Source organism: Bombina bombina, chromosome 7 (genome assembly GCF_027579735.1).
Source record: "Bombina bombina isolate aBomBom1 chromosome 7, aBomBom1.pri, whole genome shotgun sequence".
Classification (NCBI taxonomy): Eukaryota; Metazoa; Chordata; class Amphibia; order Anura; family Bombinatoridae; genus Bombina; species Bombina bombina.
In genome coordinates, this window is record NC_069505.1 from 583,158,335 (window position 1) to 583,178,623 (window position 20,289).

The 20,289-nt window shown below is 37.6% G+C and overlaps 1 protein-coding gene across 1 annotated transcript in view; it reads left to right on the plus strand.

The window, feature by feature from the left end:
- The first annotated feature begins 901 nt into the window (after positions 1-901).
- LOC128667141 (mucin-22-like) overlaps positions 902-20,289 on the plus strand; it is a 43,265-nt gene continuing 23,877 nt past the window's right edge. The window contains exon 1 of the mRNA XM_053722061.1: positions 902-1,065. Coding sequence (XP_053578036.1) covers positions 999-1,065 — 67 coding nt within the window. The 5' untranslated portion in view covers positions 902-998. The remainder of the gene's footprint in view (positions 1,066-20,289) is intronic.

Genomic DNA, 20,289 nt, shown 5'->3' on the forward strand with positions numbered 1-20,289 from the left:
AGGTAGGCAAATACAAATAGGTTTCCAAACACACAAAGAACAATTACATTATACAATAACTTTACTATAGAGGAAGAAATTCTAGAAAATGCCATTTAGAAAAACTAATAATCCAATCATAAGGTATGTTACTAGTAAACAAAGTCTAACCAATTTCACAATGCATTAACCTGCTGCTGCTGTTCTACTATAGAACTGCAAAGAAATTTAGTAGAGTGTGTTGAGGACATATATAGATATATTATGAACCATCAGTTAAAAGTGTAAGATTTGAGTTTAATGTAATAATTAGTATCTGGAGCAGGGGCATATTTTAGCCTAAGCAAACAAGGCACTTGCCTAGGGCTGCAGATTGGGGGGGGAAGCACTTTTTGAGTCTCTATTGAGAGCAGCAGGTGACTTATCTAGCGATAGCCATCTGTATTTGATGTATATACACTGTATATATAAATATTACTGCTTACATGTATACTGAGTACACATGTGCTAATTCAACCCACCTGAGTCAAGTGTATGCAAGTGTCCTGGTGAAAATTTAGTGCCTAGGGCAGCACAACATCTTGTTTTGCATGCTATATATATATCTCCATCTATTCTTTTGTGATATCTGTTTTGATTGCCATTTCTGCAACAATTCTTCACTTGACCTTTTGCAAAATGCGTAGCTATCTCTCCTTTTGACATCTTCTAGTGTCCCACCCAGTGTTAATTCATTTCAAAGCATTATTTGTATGTACAAGTGCATATTTATGTTCTGTGTCACAGCCCATTCCACATCTAAACTATTTTAAGCAATCTACTAAATCTTAAGCAATAAATAAAGAGAATGATTTAGATTTTAAGAGGGTACCACCTTTGTCCCATGAGGGAGGTCCATTTCTTTTACAAACATAAAGCTTGTTGCAGGTCTATTTATTTGCCACATTGCATTTGCTTCTTGATCACTAACGAAGACATTTTATGGTCAAAACTCAAAGGACTATTAGGAGAAATAAAATATGGGGAAATGGATATCGTTTGCAACCAGAATGATTCTACTTTCTTCTGTTTTTCTTGATGGAACAGGTGGGTTCAACTGATAATTTAATTTGTCCAGATTTTTGTATTTTTAGTGTTTTCTAACACAAACGAACATGAACTCCCCCACCCCAAAAAAAAATCTTCTGTGATCCATTTAGATTTAAGAGCATTCAATTTTAAACAACTGTTACATTTTCTTTGTTCTTTTGTTGACAAGCAGGGATGTAGGCTTAGGAGCATGCATGCGCCTAGAGAACTATATGGCAACATTTTTGCAAGAATGTTATTCATTTGAACTAGTTGGCAGCAATATTTCCTGCCATTTAGTGATCCAGACCCCTATCTAGATATCTCTTCAACAAATAATATCAGGTGATCAAAGCAAATTTGATAATAGGAGTAAATTGGAAGCTTTTTAAAAATGGAATGCTCTTTCAAAGTCAAAAAAGAAAATAACCCTTTAGCTTTTATAATACTTTCCTTGTTTTCCTAGCTCTCTTGTTTGACGTTCTCTACTTTCTATGAGAACATATTGAGATATACTCAGGAGTGTGCACCTGTTTGTAACAAAGTTATAGTGCACAAGATCTGTGCATGCGCTTGAGTCTACTTAAGTATGCTCTCGTAGGAAGGGACTAAATTCAATTTTAAACAGTGATCCTAGAATTACAGTGGTTTTCATATTTTTTTTTTTTTTAAATTGAATTTGCCACCTGCATCATGAAAGCATAATTTTTGACTCTCATATCCCTTTAATTATGTTTAAATTATTTGATAATAAATTAGACATTTTGATTAATTTTCTTTTGTTGTATTTGAAAATATATTTATTATAATATGAAGTATAGATAAAGCTTCTAAATAATATTTAATTTCTTTACTAAGGAGTAACAGAAGCATATATGATTTAAAGGGACAGTGAAGTCAAAATTAAACTAGAACATGCAATTTTTCAAATGTGCTTCATTCCTTTTGTATCCTTTGCTGAAAAGCATACCTATGTAGGATCAGGGGCAGCAATGCACTACTGCACATATATGCCTCTGGTTATTGGCTCAACCAGTCATTTTTTTTTGGGGGGGGGGAATTGTTGGTACTTTTTTATTAAAGGGACATAGACCCAGCATTTTTCCGTCATGATTCAGATAGAACAAGTAATTTTAAACAAAGTTCCTATTTACTTAAAATATCTTTGCTTTTTTGCTATCTTTTGTTGAAATACATACATAGGTGGGCTCAGGAACAGCTGGGAGCTAGTTGTTGACTGGTGGTTGCATATGCTTCTTGTCATTGGCTCACCCAATGAGTCCAGCAAGCTCCCAGTAGTACCAAGTGAAGGTAGAACATTTGATAATATAAATACATTAGAAGATTTATTTCTAAAATTGGGTGCTCTATCTGAATCATAAACGTTTAAAGGAATATGAAACCCAAAAAATTTCTTTTGGGATCAGACAGAGCAAACCATTTAATTATTTTTTCAAATTTACAAGTATATCTATCTATCTTTCTATCTATCTATCTATCTATCTATCTATCTATCTATCTATCTATCTATCTATCTATCTATCTACAGTTGTATGCAAAAGTTTAGGCACACCTGACAATTTCCATGATTTTTATTTATAAATAATTGTGTGTCTGGATCAGCAATTTCATTTTGATCTATCAAATAACTGAAGGACATAATAATATTTCAGTAGTGAAATGAGGTTTATTGGATTAACAGAAAATGTGCAATATGCATCCAAACGAAATTAGACAGGTGCATAACTTTGGGCACCCTTGTCATTTTGTTGATTTAAATAGCTGTAACTACCTAGCACTGATTGATTGTAATACACAATTGGTTTGGTGAGCCCATTAAGCCTTGAACTTCATAGACAGGTGCATGCAATCATGAGAAAAGGTATTTAAGGTGGCCAATTGCAAGTTGTTGTTCTCTTTGACTCTCCTCTGAAGAGTGGCATTATGGGGGCTTCGAAACAATTCTCAAATGACCTGAAAGCAAAGATTTTTCAACATTATGGTTTAGAGGAAGGATACAAAAAGCTATTGCAGAGATTTAATCTATCCACTGTGAGAAACATAGGCCTAGATTTAGAGTTTGGCGGTAGCCGTGAAAACCAGCATTAGAGGCTCCTAACGCTGGTTTTAGGCTACCGCCGGTATTTGGAGTCACTCAAAATAGGGTCTAACGTTCACTTTTCAGCCGCGACTTTTCCATACCGCAGTTCCCCTTACGTAAATTGCGTATCCTATCTTTTCAATGGGATTTTTCTAACTCCGGTATTTAGAGTCGTTTCTGAAGTGAGCGTTAGACATCTAACGACAAAACTCCAGCCGCAGGAAAAAAGTCAGTAGTTAAGAGCTTTCTGGGCTAACGCCGGTTTCTAAAGCTCTTAACTACTGTACTCTAAAGTACACTAACACCCATAAACTACCTATGTACCCCTAAACCGAGGTCCCCCCACATCGCCGACACTCGAAAAAATTTTTTTAACCCCTAATCTGCCGACCGCCACCTACGTTATACTTATGTACCCCTAATCTGCTGCCCCTAACACCGCCGACCCCTATATTATATTTATTAACCCCTAATCTGCCCCCCACAACGTCGCCTCCACCTGCCTACACTTATTAACCCCTAATCTGCCGAGCGGACCTGAGCGCTACTATAATAAAGTTATTAACCCCTAATCCGCCTCACTAACCCTATAATAAATAGTATTAACCCCTAATCTGCCCTCCCTAACATCGCCGACACCTAACTTCAATTATTAACCCCTAATCTGCCGACTGGAGCTCACCGCTATTCTAATAAATGTATTAACCCCTAAAGCTAAGTCTAACCCTAACACTAACACCCCCCTAAGTTAAATATAATTTAAATCTAATGAAATTAATTAACCCTTATTAAATAAATTATTCCTATTTAAAGCTAAATACTTACCTGTAAAATAAATCCTAATATAGCTACAATATAAATTATAATTATATTATAGCTATTTTAGGATTTATATTTATTTTACAGGTAACTTTGTATTTATTTTAACCAGGTACAATAGCTATTACATAGTTAAGAACTATTTAATAGCTAAAATAGTTAAAATAATTACAAATTTACCTGTAAAAGAAATCCTAACCTAAGTTACAAATAAACCTAACACTACACTATCAATAAATAAATTAAATAAAATACCTACAATTACCTACAATTAACCTAACACTACACTATCAATAAATTAATTAAATACAATTGCTACGAATAAATACAATTAAATAAACTAGCTAAAGTACAAAAAATAAAAAAGAACTAAGTTACAAAAAATAAAAAAATATTTACAAACATAAGAAAAATATTACAACAATTTTAAACTAATTACACCTACTCTAAGCCCCCTAATAAAATAACAAAGCCCCCCAAAATAAAAAAATGCCCTACCCTATTCTAAATTACTAAAGTTCAAAGCTCTTTTACCTTACCAGCCCTGAACAGGGCCCTTTGCGGGGCATGCCCCAAGAAATACAGCTCTTTTGCCTGTAAAAAAAAACATACAATACCCAAGCCCCCCAACATTACAACCCACCACCCACATACCCCTAATCTCTTCAGCGGGGGGCTGAAGAGGTCCATGATCCGGCTGAAGTCTTCATCCAAGCGGGGCAGAAGAGGTCTTCCATAGGAATAATTTATTTAATAAGAGTTAATTAATTTCGTTAGATTTAAATTATATTTAACTTAGGGGGGTGTTAGTGTTAGACTTAGCTCTAGGGGTTAATACATTTATTAGAATAGCGGTGAGCTCCAGTCGGCAGATTAGGGGTTAATAATTTAAGTTAGGTGTCGCAATGTTAGGGAGGGCAGATTAGGGGTTAATACTATTTATTATAGGGTTAGTGAGGCGGATTAGGGGTTAATAACTTTATTATAGTAGCGCTCAGGTCCGCTCGGCAGATTAGGGGTTAATAAGTGTAGGCAGGTGGAGGCGACGTTGTGGGGGGCAGATTAGGGGTTAATAAATATAATATAGGGGTCGGCGGTGTTAGGGGCAGCAGATTAGGGGTACATAGGGATAATGTAAGTAGCGGCGGTTTACGGAGCGGCAGATTAGGGGTTAATAATAATATGCAGGGGTCAGCGATAGCGGGGGCGGCAGATTAGGGGTTAATAAGTGTAAGGTTAGGGGTGTTTAGACTCGGGGTACATGTTAGAGTGTTAAGTGCAGACGTAGGAAGGGTTACCGCATAGCAAACAATGGGGCTGCGTTAAGAGCTGAACGCGGCTTTTTTGCAGGTGTTAGGTTTTTTTTCAGCTCAAACAGCCCCATTGTTTCCTATGGGGGAATCGTGCACAAGCACGTTTTTGAGGCTGGCCGCGTCCGTAAGCAACTCTTGAAGCTGCATTAAAAATGCTCTACGCTCCTTTTTTGGAGCCTAACGCAGCCTTTATGTGGACTCTCAATACCAAAGTTATTTTTATGGTGCGGCCAGAAAAAAGCCGGCGTTAGTTTTTCGGGTTGTTACCGACAAAACTCCAAATCTAGCGGATAGTGAGGAAATGGAAGACCAAAGGCACAGTTCTTGTTAAGGCCAGAAGTGGCAGGCCAAGTAAAATATCGGAGAGGCAAAGGATGGTGAGAACGGTCAAAAACAGCCCACAGACCCCCTCCAAAGACCTACAACATCATCTTGCTTCAGATGGTGTCACTGTGCATTGTTCAACAATTCAGCGCACTTTGCCCAATTAGAAGCTGTATGGGAGAATGATGCGGAAGAAGCCTTTTCTGCACACACCCCACAAACAGAGTCGCTTGAGGTATGCAAACTCACATTTGGACAAGCCAGCTTCATTTTGGAAGAAGGTGCTGTGGACAGATGAAACAAAGATTGAGTTATTTGGTCATAACAAGGGGCGTTATGCATGGCGGCAAAAGAACACAGCGTTCCAAGACAAACACTTGCTACCCACAGAAAAATTTGTTGGATGTTCCATCATGCTGTGGGGCTGTGGGGCCAGTGCCGGTACTGGGAATCTTGTTAAAGTTGAGGGTCACATGGATTCCATTCAATATCAGCAGATACTTGGGAATAATGTTGAGGAATCAGTCACAAAGTTGAAGTTACGCCAGGGCTGGATATTTAAACAAGACAACGACTAAAAACACTGCTCAAAATCCACTCTGGCATTTATGCAGAGGAACAAGTACAAAGTTCTGGAATAGCCATCCCAGTCCCCAGACCTGAATATCATTGAAAATCTGTGAGGTGATTGGAAGCGGGCTGTCCATGCACGGCAACCATCAAACCTAACTGAACTGGAGATGTTTTGCAAATAGTAATGGTCCAAAATACCTTCATCCAGAATCCAGACACTCATTACAGGCTATATGAAGCGTCTAGAGGCTGTTTCTGCTAAAGGAGGCTCTACTAAATATTGATGCAATATTTCTGTTGGGGTGCCCAAATGTATGCACCTGTCTAATTTCGTTTTGATGCATATTGCACATTTTAAGTTAATCCAATAAACCTCATTTCACTACAGAAATATTACTGTGTCCTTCAGTTATTTGATAGATCAAAATGAAATTGCTGATCCAAACACCCAATTATTTATAAATGAAAATCATGGAAATTGTCAGGGGTGCCTAAACTTTTGCATATAACTGTATCTATACAAGTATCTATCATCTATCTATCTATCTATCTATCTATCTATCTATCTATACAAGTATATCTCTATCTATCTATCTATCTATCTATCTATCTATCTATCTATCTATCATCTATCTATCTATCTATCTATCTATCTATTTCATCAGGTATTTCAATTATTTATTTTTTTAAGTTATAAAAGTGATGTTAACAGTTTTTTGACATAAGGTACATTCGCACATACATACTTCAGGTCTCTAGTACTGCTAATTTTTTTTAGCACTGTTATGTGTTTTAATATGAGTGATGTTTAGCGCAGCCTTTGAAAGTATAGTGCACACTAAAGAGATGTTGGTTGTGCATAACATCCTCTGATAATTCCTTTTTACAATTCATTTGTGATACAAAGAGGTGCGCTATTCTAAGCGCAAGCCTGTGATATTGATAGTGCACCCTACACTATCAATAGCGCTCCATTTGTAATCTAGGACAATATAAATAATATGAAGTTCATGATGTAAATAATTATTTACTTTTTTACTTTTCCAAATTGCTCCAAACCAAATGAAAACTAAAATTTGAATATATAACTTCTCTAAATATGTTTATCAAGCTAATTCAAACCATTGACACCAATTAATACAAGTGATGCTTAGCCTTAGACATATTAAAGTATGTCTAATTGATGGTAAAAATGCACAAGGCAAGGTAGACCACCTTCTTCTATATGAAACTTGTAATGTGTTATATTTTATATACATACAATGCTCTGTACTGTTCCTGAAAAAAATTAAAGAAATAAAAAACTATTCTTTGTATATCTAAGTATTACTTTGCAATTACATTCTAGACCCTTGTTTTTCAGTCTAAAGTATCTATACACCTGAGGGTGCCAGAGCTTGGGTAAAGCATACTCCAGCACTTGACCATTTGTTATTCTGTGCCCTGATTCTGCTATGGTAAACATTCAATGAATCACAGAAATCAGTGTTGCTTAGTTCTGCCCTCAAGCAAACCTAACAGGCCAGATTCTAATTCCCTGCCTGGGCTGGGCAGAAGCTGACTCACTGATACATTTAACATTGTTTGGATACATTTCTGTCTATAAACAAAATTCATAGATATGATTGCTAGTATTAAATGGGTCACCTTTTAGTGGGATTATTTAAGCTTAACTGGAGTTTGTAAGTATTTTAAATTTGTATAGGTTGAACTTGATGGACTTCGCTCTTTTTTCACCCTCATCTACTATGTTACTATGTTACTGGGATTAATTCATCTGTACTCAAGTAGGAAAATCCTTAGAATCTTGGTTGCTAGTAACATTTGAGGACTGGAGTTGAGAAATGCAGATATGAAGTGTAAAGTGTATAGCACAGTGAAAGGTGTCACATAGAATTTAAAAGTCTCCTCTTTCAAATTAGGGTTAACATGATATAAATATCAGAAAAAAATATTTAGAAAAATAAATGGGGAGAACAACTCATTTTTAAGCCTTTATTATTGTGAGTAGCAGTGATGAGTATAGTATATAGGGCATGCAATTTTAAACAACTTCCCAATTTACTTTTATCACCAATTTTGCTTTGTTTTCTTGGTATTCTTAGTTGAAAGCTAAAACTAGGAGGTTCATATGCTAATTTCTTACACATTAAAGACTGCCTCTAATCTGAATACATTTTGACCACTAGAGGGCATTAGTTCACATGTTTCATATAGATAACATTGAGCTCATGCACGTAAAGTGACCTAGGACTGAGCACTGATTGGCTAAACTGCATGTCTGTCAAAAGAACTGAAATAAGGGGGCGGTCAGCAGAAGCTTAGATACAAGATAATTACAGAGGTAAAACGTGTATTACTATAACTGTGTTGGTTATGCAAAACTGGGGAATGGGTAATAAAGGGATTATCTTTCTTTTTAAACAACAAAAATTCTGGTGTTGACTGTCCCTTTAATGTTGTATAATCTTGCAGCCTGTTATTTCACATCAGTTTTTATATTTAAGAAAAATTAAATTTTTAAAACCAGAATTTGAATCCTGTTGCTAATGAACTAATTTAAAGTATTTACACCTAGGACAAGTGTCTTTGATATGTATTGAATAAATTGGATTTCCTTTTTCTAATTTAAAAAAATGGCAATACTCTATAATGGCTTTCTTGCAATGGCTTTTGGCAACATATATCAAAGATATCCTTAGTGAACTATTGAAAAAACATAATTTATGTAAGAACTTACCTGCTAAATTCTTTTCTTTCATATTGGCAAGAGCCCATGAGCTAGTGACGTATGGGATATACAATCCTACCAGGAGGGGCAAAGTTTCCCAAACCTCATAATGCCTATAAATACACCCTCACCACACCCACAATTCAGTTCAACGAATAGCCAAGAAGTGTGGTGATAAAGAAAGGAGTAAAAAGCATCAACAAAGGAATTTAGAAATAATTGTGCTTTATACAAAAAAATCATAACCTCCATAAAAAAGGGGGTGGGCCTCATGGACTCTTGCCAATATGAAAGAAATTAATTTATTAGGTAAGTTATTACATAAATTATGTTTTCTTTCATGTAATTGGCAAGAGTCTGTGAGCTAGTGATGTATGGGATAGGAATACCCAAGATGTGGAACTCCACACAAGAGTCACTAGAGAGGGAGAGATAAAAATAAAAACAGCCATTTTCCGCTGAAAAAAATAATCCACAACCCAAATTATAAGTTAATTCTCATTAATGTGAGGAAAAAACTTAAATCAACAGCAGAACAATCAAACTGAAACCGCTGCCTGAAGAACTTTTCTACCAAAAACTGCTTCCGAAGAAGCAAATACATCAAAATGGTAGAATTTAGTAAATGTATGCAAAGAAGACCAAGTAGCAGCTTTGCAAATCTGATCAACGAAGCTTCATTCTTAAAAGCCCAGGAAGTGAAAACTGATCTAGTAGAATGAGCTGTAATTTTCTGAGGCGGGGCTTGACCCGACTACAAATAGGCTTGATGAATCAAAAGTTTTAACCACGAGGCCAAGGAAACAGCAAAAGCCTTCTGACCTTTCCTGGAACCAGAAAAGATAACAAATAGACTAGAAGTCTTCCTGAAATCTTTAGTAGCTTCAACATAATATTTCAAAGCTCTCACCACAACCAATGAATGTAAAGATCTTTCCAAAGAATTCTTAGGATTAGGACACAAAGAAGGGACAACACTTTCTCTACTAATGTTGTTAGAATTTACAACCTTAGGTAGAAATTTAAATTAAGTCCGCAAAACTGCCTTAACCTGATGAAAAATCAGAAAAGGGGATTCACAAGAGAGAGTGGTTAATTCAGAAACTCTTATAGCAGAAGAGATGACCAAAAGAAACAACACTTTCCAAGAAAGTAGTTTAATGTCTAAAGAATGCATAGGCTCAAACGGAGGAGCCTGTAAAGCCTTCAGAACCAAATTAAGACTCCAAGGAGGAGAGATTGATTTAATGACAGGCTTGATACAAACCAAAGCCTGCACAAAACAGTGAATATCAGGAAGTTTAGCAATATTTCTATGAAATAAAACAGAAAGAGCAGAGATTTGTCATTTCAAGGAACTTGCAGACAAACCTTTATCCAAACCATCCTGAAGAAACTGTAAAATTCTAGGAATTCTAAAAGAATGCCAAGAGAATTTATGAGATGAACACCATGAAATGTAAGTCTTCCAAACTCGATAATAAATCTTTCTAGAAACAGATTTATGAGCCTGTAACATAGCATTAATCACTGAGTCAGAGAAACCTCTATGACTAAGCACTAAGCGTTCAATTTCCATACCTTCAAATTTAATTATTTGAGATACTGATGGAAAAAACGGACCTTGAGATAGAAGGTCTGGCCTTAATGGAAGTGGCCAAGGTTGGCAACTGGCCATCCGAAACAAGATCTGCATACCAAAACCTGTGAGGCCATGCTGGGGCCACCAGCAGCACAAACGATTGCTCTATGATGATTTTGGAGATCACTTTTGGAAGATGAACTAGAGGCGGTATCCCTGGATCTGGACAGGTACCTGGGAAGTTTTTTGTTTAGATGAGATGCCATCAGATCTATTTCTGGAAGCCCCCACATCTGAACAATTTGAGAAAACACATCTGTGTGGAGAGACCATTCTCCCGGATGTAAAGTCTGACGATTGAGGTAATCCGCTTCCCAATTGTCTATACCTGGGATATGAACTGCAGAAATTAGACAGGAACTGGATTCCGCCCAAACAAGTATCCAAGATACTTCTTTCATAGCTTGAGGACTGTGAGTCCCACCCTGATGATTGACATATGCCACAGTTGTGATATTGTCTGTCTGAAAACACAAATGAACGGTTCTCTCTTCAACAGAGGCCAAGACTGAAGGGCTCTGAAAATAGCATGGAGTTCCAAAATATTGATCGGTAATCTCGCCTCTTGAGATTTCCAAACCCCTTGTGCTGTCAGAGATCCCCAAACAGCTCCCCAACCTGAAAGACTTGCATCTGTTGTGATCACAGTCCAGGTTGGATGAACGAAAGATGCCCCTAAAATTATACGATGGTGATCTAACCACCAAGTCAGAGAAAGTCGAACATTGGGATTTAAGGATATTAATTGTGATATCCTTGTATAATCCCTGCACCATTGGTTCAGCATCCATAGCTGGAGAGGTCTCATATAAAAACGATCAAAGGGGATCGCGTCCGATGCTGCAGTCATGAGACCTAAAACTTCCATGCACATAGCTACTGAAAGGAAAGACTGAGACTGAAGGTTCCGACAGGCTGCAACCAATTTCGAACCTCTCTTGTCTGCTAGAGACAAAGTCATGGACACTAAATCTATCTGGAAACCTAAAAAGGTTACCTTTGTCTGAGGAATCAAAGAACTTTTTGGTAAATTGATCCTCCAACCATGTCTTCAAAGAAACAACACTAGTTGATTTGTGTGAGATTCTGCAGAACGTAAAGACTGAGCGAGTACCAAGCTATCTTCCAAATAAGGAAATACCACAATACCTCGCTCTCTGATTACAGAGAGTAGGGCACCTAGAACCTTTGAAAAGATTTTTGGAGCTGTCGCTAGGCCAGAAGGAAGAGCAACAAATTGGTAATGCTTGTCTAGAAAAAAGAATCTCAGGAACTGATAGTGATCTGGATGAATCGGAATATGAAGATATGCATCCTGTAAGTCTATTGTGGACATATAATGCCCTTGCTGAACAAAAGGCAGAATAGTCCTTATAGTCACCATTTTGAAAGTTGGTAGTCTTACATATCGATTCAAAATCTTTAGATTCAAAACTGGTCTGAATGAATTTTCTTTCTTTGGGACAATGAATAGATTTGAATAAAACCCCAGACCCTGTTCCTGAAATGGAACTGTCATGATTACCCCTGATAAATCCAGGTCTGAAACACACTTCAGGAAAGCCTGAGCCTTTACTGGGTTTGCTGGAATGCGTGAGAGAAAAAATCTTCTCACAGGCGGTCTTACTCTGAATCCTATTCTGTACCCCTGAGAGACAATACTCTGAATCCAATGATTTTGGACCGAATTGATCCAAACATCTTTGAAAAATTTTAATCTGCTCCTACCAGCTGAGCTGGAATGAGGGCCGCACCTTCATGCGGACTTGGGGGCTGGTTTGATCTCTTAAATGGCTTGGATTTATTCCAATTTGAAGAAGGCTTCCAATTGGAAGCAGATTCCTTAGGGGAAGGATTAGGTTTCTGTTCCTTATTTTGTCGAAAGGAATGAAAACGGTTAGAAGCTTTAGATTTACCCTTAGGTCTTTTATCCTGAGGCAAAAAGCTCCCTTCCCCCAAGTGACAGTTGAAATTATTGAATCCAACTGAGAACCAAATAATTTATTACCTTGGAAAGAAAGAAATAGCAATCTGAATAGCTATAGACATAGATTTAACATCAATTTTGATAATATAAAAAATGGCATCACAAATGAAATTATTAGCATGTTGAATCAACTTAACAATGTTAGACAAATCATGATCCGATACTTGTTGCGCTAAAGTTTCCAATCAAAAAGTTGAAGCAGAGGCAACATCAGCCAAAGAAATTGCAGGCCTAAGAAGATGACCTGAATATAAATAAGCTTTCCTTAGATAATACTCAAGTTTCCTATCTAAAGGATCTTTAAAAGAAGTACTATCTTCCTTAGGAATAGTAGTGCGTTTAGCAAGAGTAGAGATAGCCCCATCAACTTTGGGGATCTTTTCCCAAAACTCCAATCTAACTTCTGGCAAAGGATACAATTTTTTAAACCTTGAAGAAGGAATAAAAGAAGTACCAGGCTTATTTCATTCCTTAGAAATCATATCAGAAATAGCATCAGGAACTGGAAAAACTTCTGGAATAACCACAGGAGGTTTATAAACAGAATTTAAATGTTTACTAGTTTTAATATCAAGAGGACCAGTTTCCTCCATATCTAATGTAATCAACACTTCTTTTAACAAAGAACGAATATACTCCATTTTAAATAAATAAGAGGATTTGTCAGTGTCAATATCTGAGGCAGGATCTTCTGAATCAGATAGATCCTCGTCAGAGAACGATAATTCATGTTGCTGGTCATTTGAAATTGCATCAACCTTATAAGAAGTTTTAAAAGACCTTTTACTTTTATTAGAAGGCATAATGGCAGACAAAGCCTTCTGAATAGAATCAGCAATAAATTCTTTTAAATTCACAGGTATATCTTGTGCATTAGATGTTGAGGGAACAGCAACAGGTAATGAACTACTACTGATAGATACATTCTCTGCATGTAAAAGTTTATCATGACAACTATTACAAACCACAGCTGGAGGTATAACCCCCACACAAGTTTACAACAAATGCACTTAGCTTTGGTAGAACTGTTATCAGGCCGCAGGGTTCCATCAGTGATTTCTGAGACAGGATCAGATTGAGACATCTTGCAAATGTAAGAGAAAAAAACAACATATAAAGCAAAATTATTAATTTCCTTATATGGCGGCAGTTTCAGGAATGGGAAAAAATGCAAACAGCATAGCCCTCTGACATAAAAAAAAAGGCAGGAGGCAAATAGAAATGGGGTCTTAAATAAAGAAAATATTTGGCCTCAAGTATGACGCACAACAAACATAAAAATATTTTTTGGCGCCAAAAACGACACACTCGCGTCATAGATGACGCAACCTTATAAAAGGACTCGGTGTCAACTAAGATGCCGGAAATGACGAATTTGCGTCAATGAACGTAACTTTGCGCCAAAAAAATCTCGTGCCGAGAATGACGCAATAAACTCTGGTATTTTGCGCCCTCACGAGCCTAATTCTCACGAGTCAATTGGAAAAAGAGACTATGCCCCAGGTAAGATTTTTTTTTTTTTCCCATAAAAAAAATAAAAAATTCCCAGATATGAAACTGACAGTCTGCAAAAGGAAATATACTGAAAACCTGAATCATGGCAAATATAAGTACAATACATATATTTAGAACTTTATATAAATACATAAAGAGCCAAACCATAGCTGAGAGTGTCTTAAGTAATGAAAATATACTTACCAAAAGACACCCATCCACATATAGCAGATAGCCAAACCAGTAATCAAACGGTTATCAGTAGAGGTAATGGTATATAAGAGTATACAGTCGATCTGAAAAGGGAGGTAGGAGATGAATCTCTACGACCGATAACAAAGAACCTATGAAATAGATCCCCGTGAGGAAAACCATTGCATTCAATAGGTGATACTCCCTTCACATCCCTCTGACATTCACTGTACTCTGAGAGGAATCGGGCTTCAAAATGCTGAGAAGTGCATATTAACGTAGAAATCTTAGCACAAACTTACTTCACCACCTCCATAGGAGGCAAAGTTTGTAAAACTGAATTGTGGGTGTGGTGAGGGGTGTATTTATAGGCATTTTGAGGTTTGGGAAACTTTGCCCCTCCTGGTAGGATTGTATATCCCATACGTCACTAGCTCATGGACTCTTGCCAATTACATGAAAGAAAGTGACACATCATTGCAAATCTAATGTCAAGTTACATCAAAGTAACATTGCAGCACACAAATTGCACATTTTTTAAAACATTGCAGCACACTTCCTGCACTTTAAAATATTGCAGCACACTTCCTGCACTTTCATATAGGGTTTACGCATCTACGACACACTCAAGACACCCTCTTTTGAAGGAGGCACTCCTTTCCAAATACTTGTGTAACCTTTATTAAGAACGATTGTGTTATGCTGTGCGGTTTTATCATGTGGCGCAGAACACTATACTTTTTTTCTCTTACATCAAAGTAACCCCAAGTAAACCAATGTCAAATTGACCCATCATTCCTAATCAATACATTTGTTAACAGATATATGCCTTATCTTACCTACCTCATTTTTAGCTATGTTGGTGGACTTAAACATTGATATATTGATGTATATAGTATTAAATTGCAGAAAGGATAGGAGAACCAACTCGGAAATTGCAGTGGATAGAAAAAGTCCTTTATTCAAACGATAAACAATAACATTTGTACATATTCCAGCACAAAATGGTAGGTTAGAAATAACAGAGGAGTCAGCAATACACAGCTGATGCGTACTCTAAGGCTGCTATCTGTCAGTTAAAAGCTCATTCTATTTAAAGAGGAAATGCCCTTCTCCTATTGGTGGTTAGTGATGTCGCGAACCTAAAAATTTCGGTTCGCGAATGGCGGACTTGAACTTCCGCGACTGTTCGCGAACCGGGCAAACCGCCATTGACTTCAATAGGCAGGCAAACTTTAAAACCCACAGGGACTCTTTCTGGCCACAATAGTGATGGAAAAGTTGTTTCAAGGGGACTAACACCTGGACTGTGGCATGCCGGAGGGGGATCCATGGCAAAACTCCCATGGAAAATTACATAGTTGATGCAGAGTCTGCTTTTAAGCCATAAAGGGCATAAATCACCTAACATTCCTAAATTGTTTGGAATAACGTGCTTTAAAACATCAGGTATGATGTTGTATCGATCAGGTAGTGTAAGGGTTACGCCCGCTTGACAGTGACAGACCAAACTCCCCGTGTAACGCACCGCAAACAACCGCAAACAGTCCATTTGCACAACCACGAGATAGATTTGATAGATAGATACATAGATTACATAGATCAATAGATGCAATATACATATGATAGATACGAATTACATAGATCAATCGATGCAATATACATTTGATAGATACGAATTACATCGATCAATAGATGCAATATACATTTGATAGATACGAATTACATAGATCAATAGATGCAATATACATTTGATAGATATACGAATTACATAGTTTTTTTTTTTTTTTAATTTACACTAATGTTACACCAGATATCAGTGGTGGGACAGAGCAATTAATCACAGTATATGCTGTGGGCCTGACACACAGGCCTGATGGAAAATGAAATTAGATTACACTAGCAAACTGATGTAAAAGTTTTTTTTTTTTAAATTTACACTAATGTTACACCAGATATGAGTGGTGGCACAGAGCAATTAATCACAGTATATGCTGTGAGCCTCACACACAGGCTGACAGGCAGGCAAATGCAATTAGATTACAAAAAAACAAACAAAAAAAACACACTGAAGTTCTAGCCCTAAAAAGGGCTTTTTGGGGTGCTGTCCTTACAGCAGAGATCAGATGAGTCCTTCAGGACTGTAGTGGACACTGAATACACTAGCCTAGCTATCAATTTCCCTATAAAATCACCAGCAGCTGCACTGTCCCTCCTCTCACTAAGAATGCAGGATCATAATGAATCTAAAATGGCTGCTGCCCAGGAGCTGGGAGGGAGTGTCTGCTGCTGATTGGCTGAAATGTGTCTGCAGACTGTGAGATACAGGGTCAAAGTTTACTCAATGATGACGAATAGGGGGCGGATCGAACATCGCATAAGTTCGCCCGCCGCGGCGAACGCGAACAAGCTAAGATCGCCGGGAACTGTTCTCCGGCGAACTGTTCGCGACATCACTATTGGTGGTCCAATGATTAAATGATTGTTTTCACAATCGTACTAACACACAGCTATAAAATTAACCCTTAGTAGCCCTGTTCCCTTTCATATAAAGCACATATACTGCTTTTACTTAGCACTAAACAAACAAGTAATTCTAGTTTAATCCAGGTACTCTAAGGTGTAGACTCTGCCCTTTAAAATAGATATTCCACTATGTTAGGTATCCTGTGTAATCCTGGTTATCATAATTAGAAATCCCTATTGCGCTATATTTGTTTGGGGGTATTCAATTATCCAGGGCTCATACATTTTTTCAACATGGAACAGTGTATCATGAGTGAAACACAGAGAGATGCATAGTGTCAAAAATGCATTCAAGAGAACATTTGCAGATTGTTTTTTTAGCTAAGTCAAACATCTGTATAAATGACAATCTTAATCAGACATTATTATATACAGTGCAGAATGAGGAGCAAAAAAGCAATCAACAAAGATTGCCCAGCAAATTACAAGTGTGTTGCGAGTGTTTTGTAGTGGACTACACTATGAGGCCCATTTATCAACCTATAAATGGAGCTTGAGGGCCCGCGTTTCTTGCAAGTCTTCAGACTCGCCAGAAACAGCAGTTATGAAGCAGCGGTCTAAAGGCCGCTGCTACATAACCTGTCCGCCTGCTCTGATGAGGCGGACAGAGATCACCACAATTCAACCCGATCGAGTACGATCGGGTTGATTGACATCCCCCTGCTGGCGGCTGATTGGCCACGAGTCTGCAGGGTGCGGCGTTGCACCAGCAGCTCACAAGAGCTGATAGTACAATGCTGAATACGGAGAGCGTATTGCTCTCCGCATTCAGCGATGTCTGTCTGACCTGATCCGCACTGTCGGATCAGGTCCGACAGACATTTGATAAATAGGCCTCTATGTGTAAAGATGGTATATACACTTATGGGTTTCAGAACCCTCGTCATAAAAATAAGAGTCTTACGTATAGTACAATTGATTAGCCGTTGAAGGGGCACCTTTTTACCAGAAATTAATTAGATCGTAGTCAGAGTTAAATCCATTAGGTAATCTTGTTTGCAGCTTGAAAATCCAAAAGATCTCCTGTCTTGCTAGCAGTCTCTCTCTATCTCCTCCTCTAGGGGTGGAATACCTTTTCTATGGCTGTCCATCTGATTGAACCAGTTTCTTTGTTGTGAGTGTTAGCAAAGTGTTGCACTAGAGGTGTGCTGGCTGTACCTATTTTTATGCTAGAAAGGTGTTCCCTGATTCTAGGCTTGACTTCACGTGTCGTGAGTCCCACGTACTGTTTGTGACATTCTATACAGGTGATCAGATAGATTACAAATATCGTTCTGCAATTCATGCAGGTTCCTTTTTGAAACACCTGTCCTGTTACCGTGGATCTAAAGCTATCCCTCATATCTACTTTCACACAGGCTACACAATTCGGGAAATGGAATTTGAACATGCCATTAGAAGTTAGCCATGATGATCTGGGAGACCCTGCGTTTGGCAGTTTAGTTGGGGAGACCATATTGCCAATGGTCTTGTTATGTTTATAAGCAAACTTGCATCCCTTAGCTGTAAGGTCTGCTAGATCATCATCTGCTCTCAGAATTTGGAAATGTTTTTTTTAACAATATTGCATATCTGATTAAATTGTTCACTGTATGTAGTTATCAACAGAAGGTCATTCGATTTAGCTTCTTTAGAAGTTCTGTTGCTTAGTAAAGGTATGCAGGTCAGGAGATCTTGTCTATTGAGTTTTTCAACTGATTCTTTAGCTGAGTCTATAATATTTTTGGGATATCCTCTTAATATCAATCTTTCAGTTGGATAGCTTGACTGTTGAAGCCCCTATTTTTTGTGCAATTTCTTTTTAGGCGGATGAATTGGCCCTTAGCTCTCCCCCTGAATACACTTCTTGGATGACAACAAGATGCGTGTAAGATGGTATTACCCTATGTAGTAAGAACCCACTTGTGTGAAGGTCTGTGGAAATTCCCTTAAAAAGGCTGTCATAACCTTGTTCCTTATAGTTTTGCTTTCAAGTATTCAGCTATGTTTTGCTGTTAAATATACTGGTTAGAAAACTCTGAAAAGCAAATCAGACATGGTTCCGTAAACTTTTATTTGTTGGCAATTATTACCAATTAGAAACTCAGCTTCTTTGGACCTAACAGGATATCTAATAAGTCACTTGGTGCTGTATAATGAAGAAATAGGGTTTTGTGGATGTTTAATTAAGTGATATTAAACATTCATAACTCTCAATAGCATGTTTATATTTCCTTATAGTAAGCTTGCTATTATTGCATGTTGTGGATCCAGTGAATAAATTCTCTCATTATTTTTTTAAATTAATGGCAGCTTCCATGAGAACAGCACACTTAGGTAAAGGTTTCTGTCACTGCTGAAACCTATGTATGTGCACTCTCATGGTAAAGATAATGGGGCCGAATTATAAATGTGCAGGCAGACTTGATCCACTGTAGCGGATCATGTTCGCCGCCCATCGATAAATGCAGACAACATAAACTGTCTGCATTTATCATTGCACAAGCATTTCACTAGAAATGATTGTGCAATGCCGCCCCCTGTACATTCACGGCCAATCGGCTGCTATCAGGGGGTGGCAATGAACCCGATTGTATGCGATCGGGCAGATTGCTGTCCACCACCTCAGAGGTGGCGGACGAGTTAAGGAGCAATGGTCTTGCTTCTTAACTCCTGTTTCCGGCAAGCTTGAATATGGGGCCATACGAGGCTTAATAAATCAGCCCCATAGTGTTTGCTCAGAGGGCAGTTGCAATAACAAAATAGAACCTTGCTATTGTTGGATGTAAGGACTTTTCAGGTCCTTTAAATTTGTTGTTAGAACTTTTCAGATGGATTGGAATAGGGGTTGGTATGAAACCCAAATATTAATGGGACATAAAACCCAAAAAATGTCTTTAATGATTTAGACAGAACATACAATTTTAAACAACTTTCTTATTTACTTCTATTATCACATTTCCTTTGTTTTCTTGCTCTCCTTTGTTGAAAAGCAGTAAGGTAAGCTCAGGAGTGTGCACGTGCCTGCAGTACTATATGGCAGCAGTTTTGCAACAAGGTTATACATCAGCAAGACCACTAGATAGCAGCACTATTTCCTGTCATCCAGTGCTAATGTTATACATTAGCAAGAGCACTAGATGGCAGCACTATTTCCTGTTATGTAGAACTAACGTTACACATTAGCAAAAACACTAGATGGCAGCACTATTTCCTGTCATGTAGTACTAATGTTATACATTAGCAAGAGCACTAGATGGCAGCACTATTTCCTGTCATGTAGTACTAATGTTATACATTAGCAAGAGCACTAGATGGCAGCACTATTTCCTGTCATGTAGTACTAATGTTATACATTAGCAAGAGCACTAGATGGCAGCACTATTTCCTGTCATGTAGTACTAATGTTATACATTAGCAAGAGCACTAGGTGGCAGCACTATTTCCTGTCATGTAGTACTAATGTTATACATTAGCAAGAGCACTAGATGGCATCACTATTTCCTGTCATGCAGTGCTAATGTTACACATTAGCAAGAGCACCAGATGGCAGCACTATTT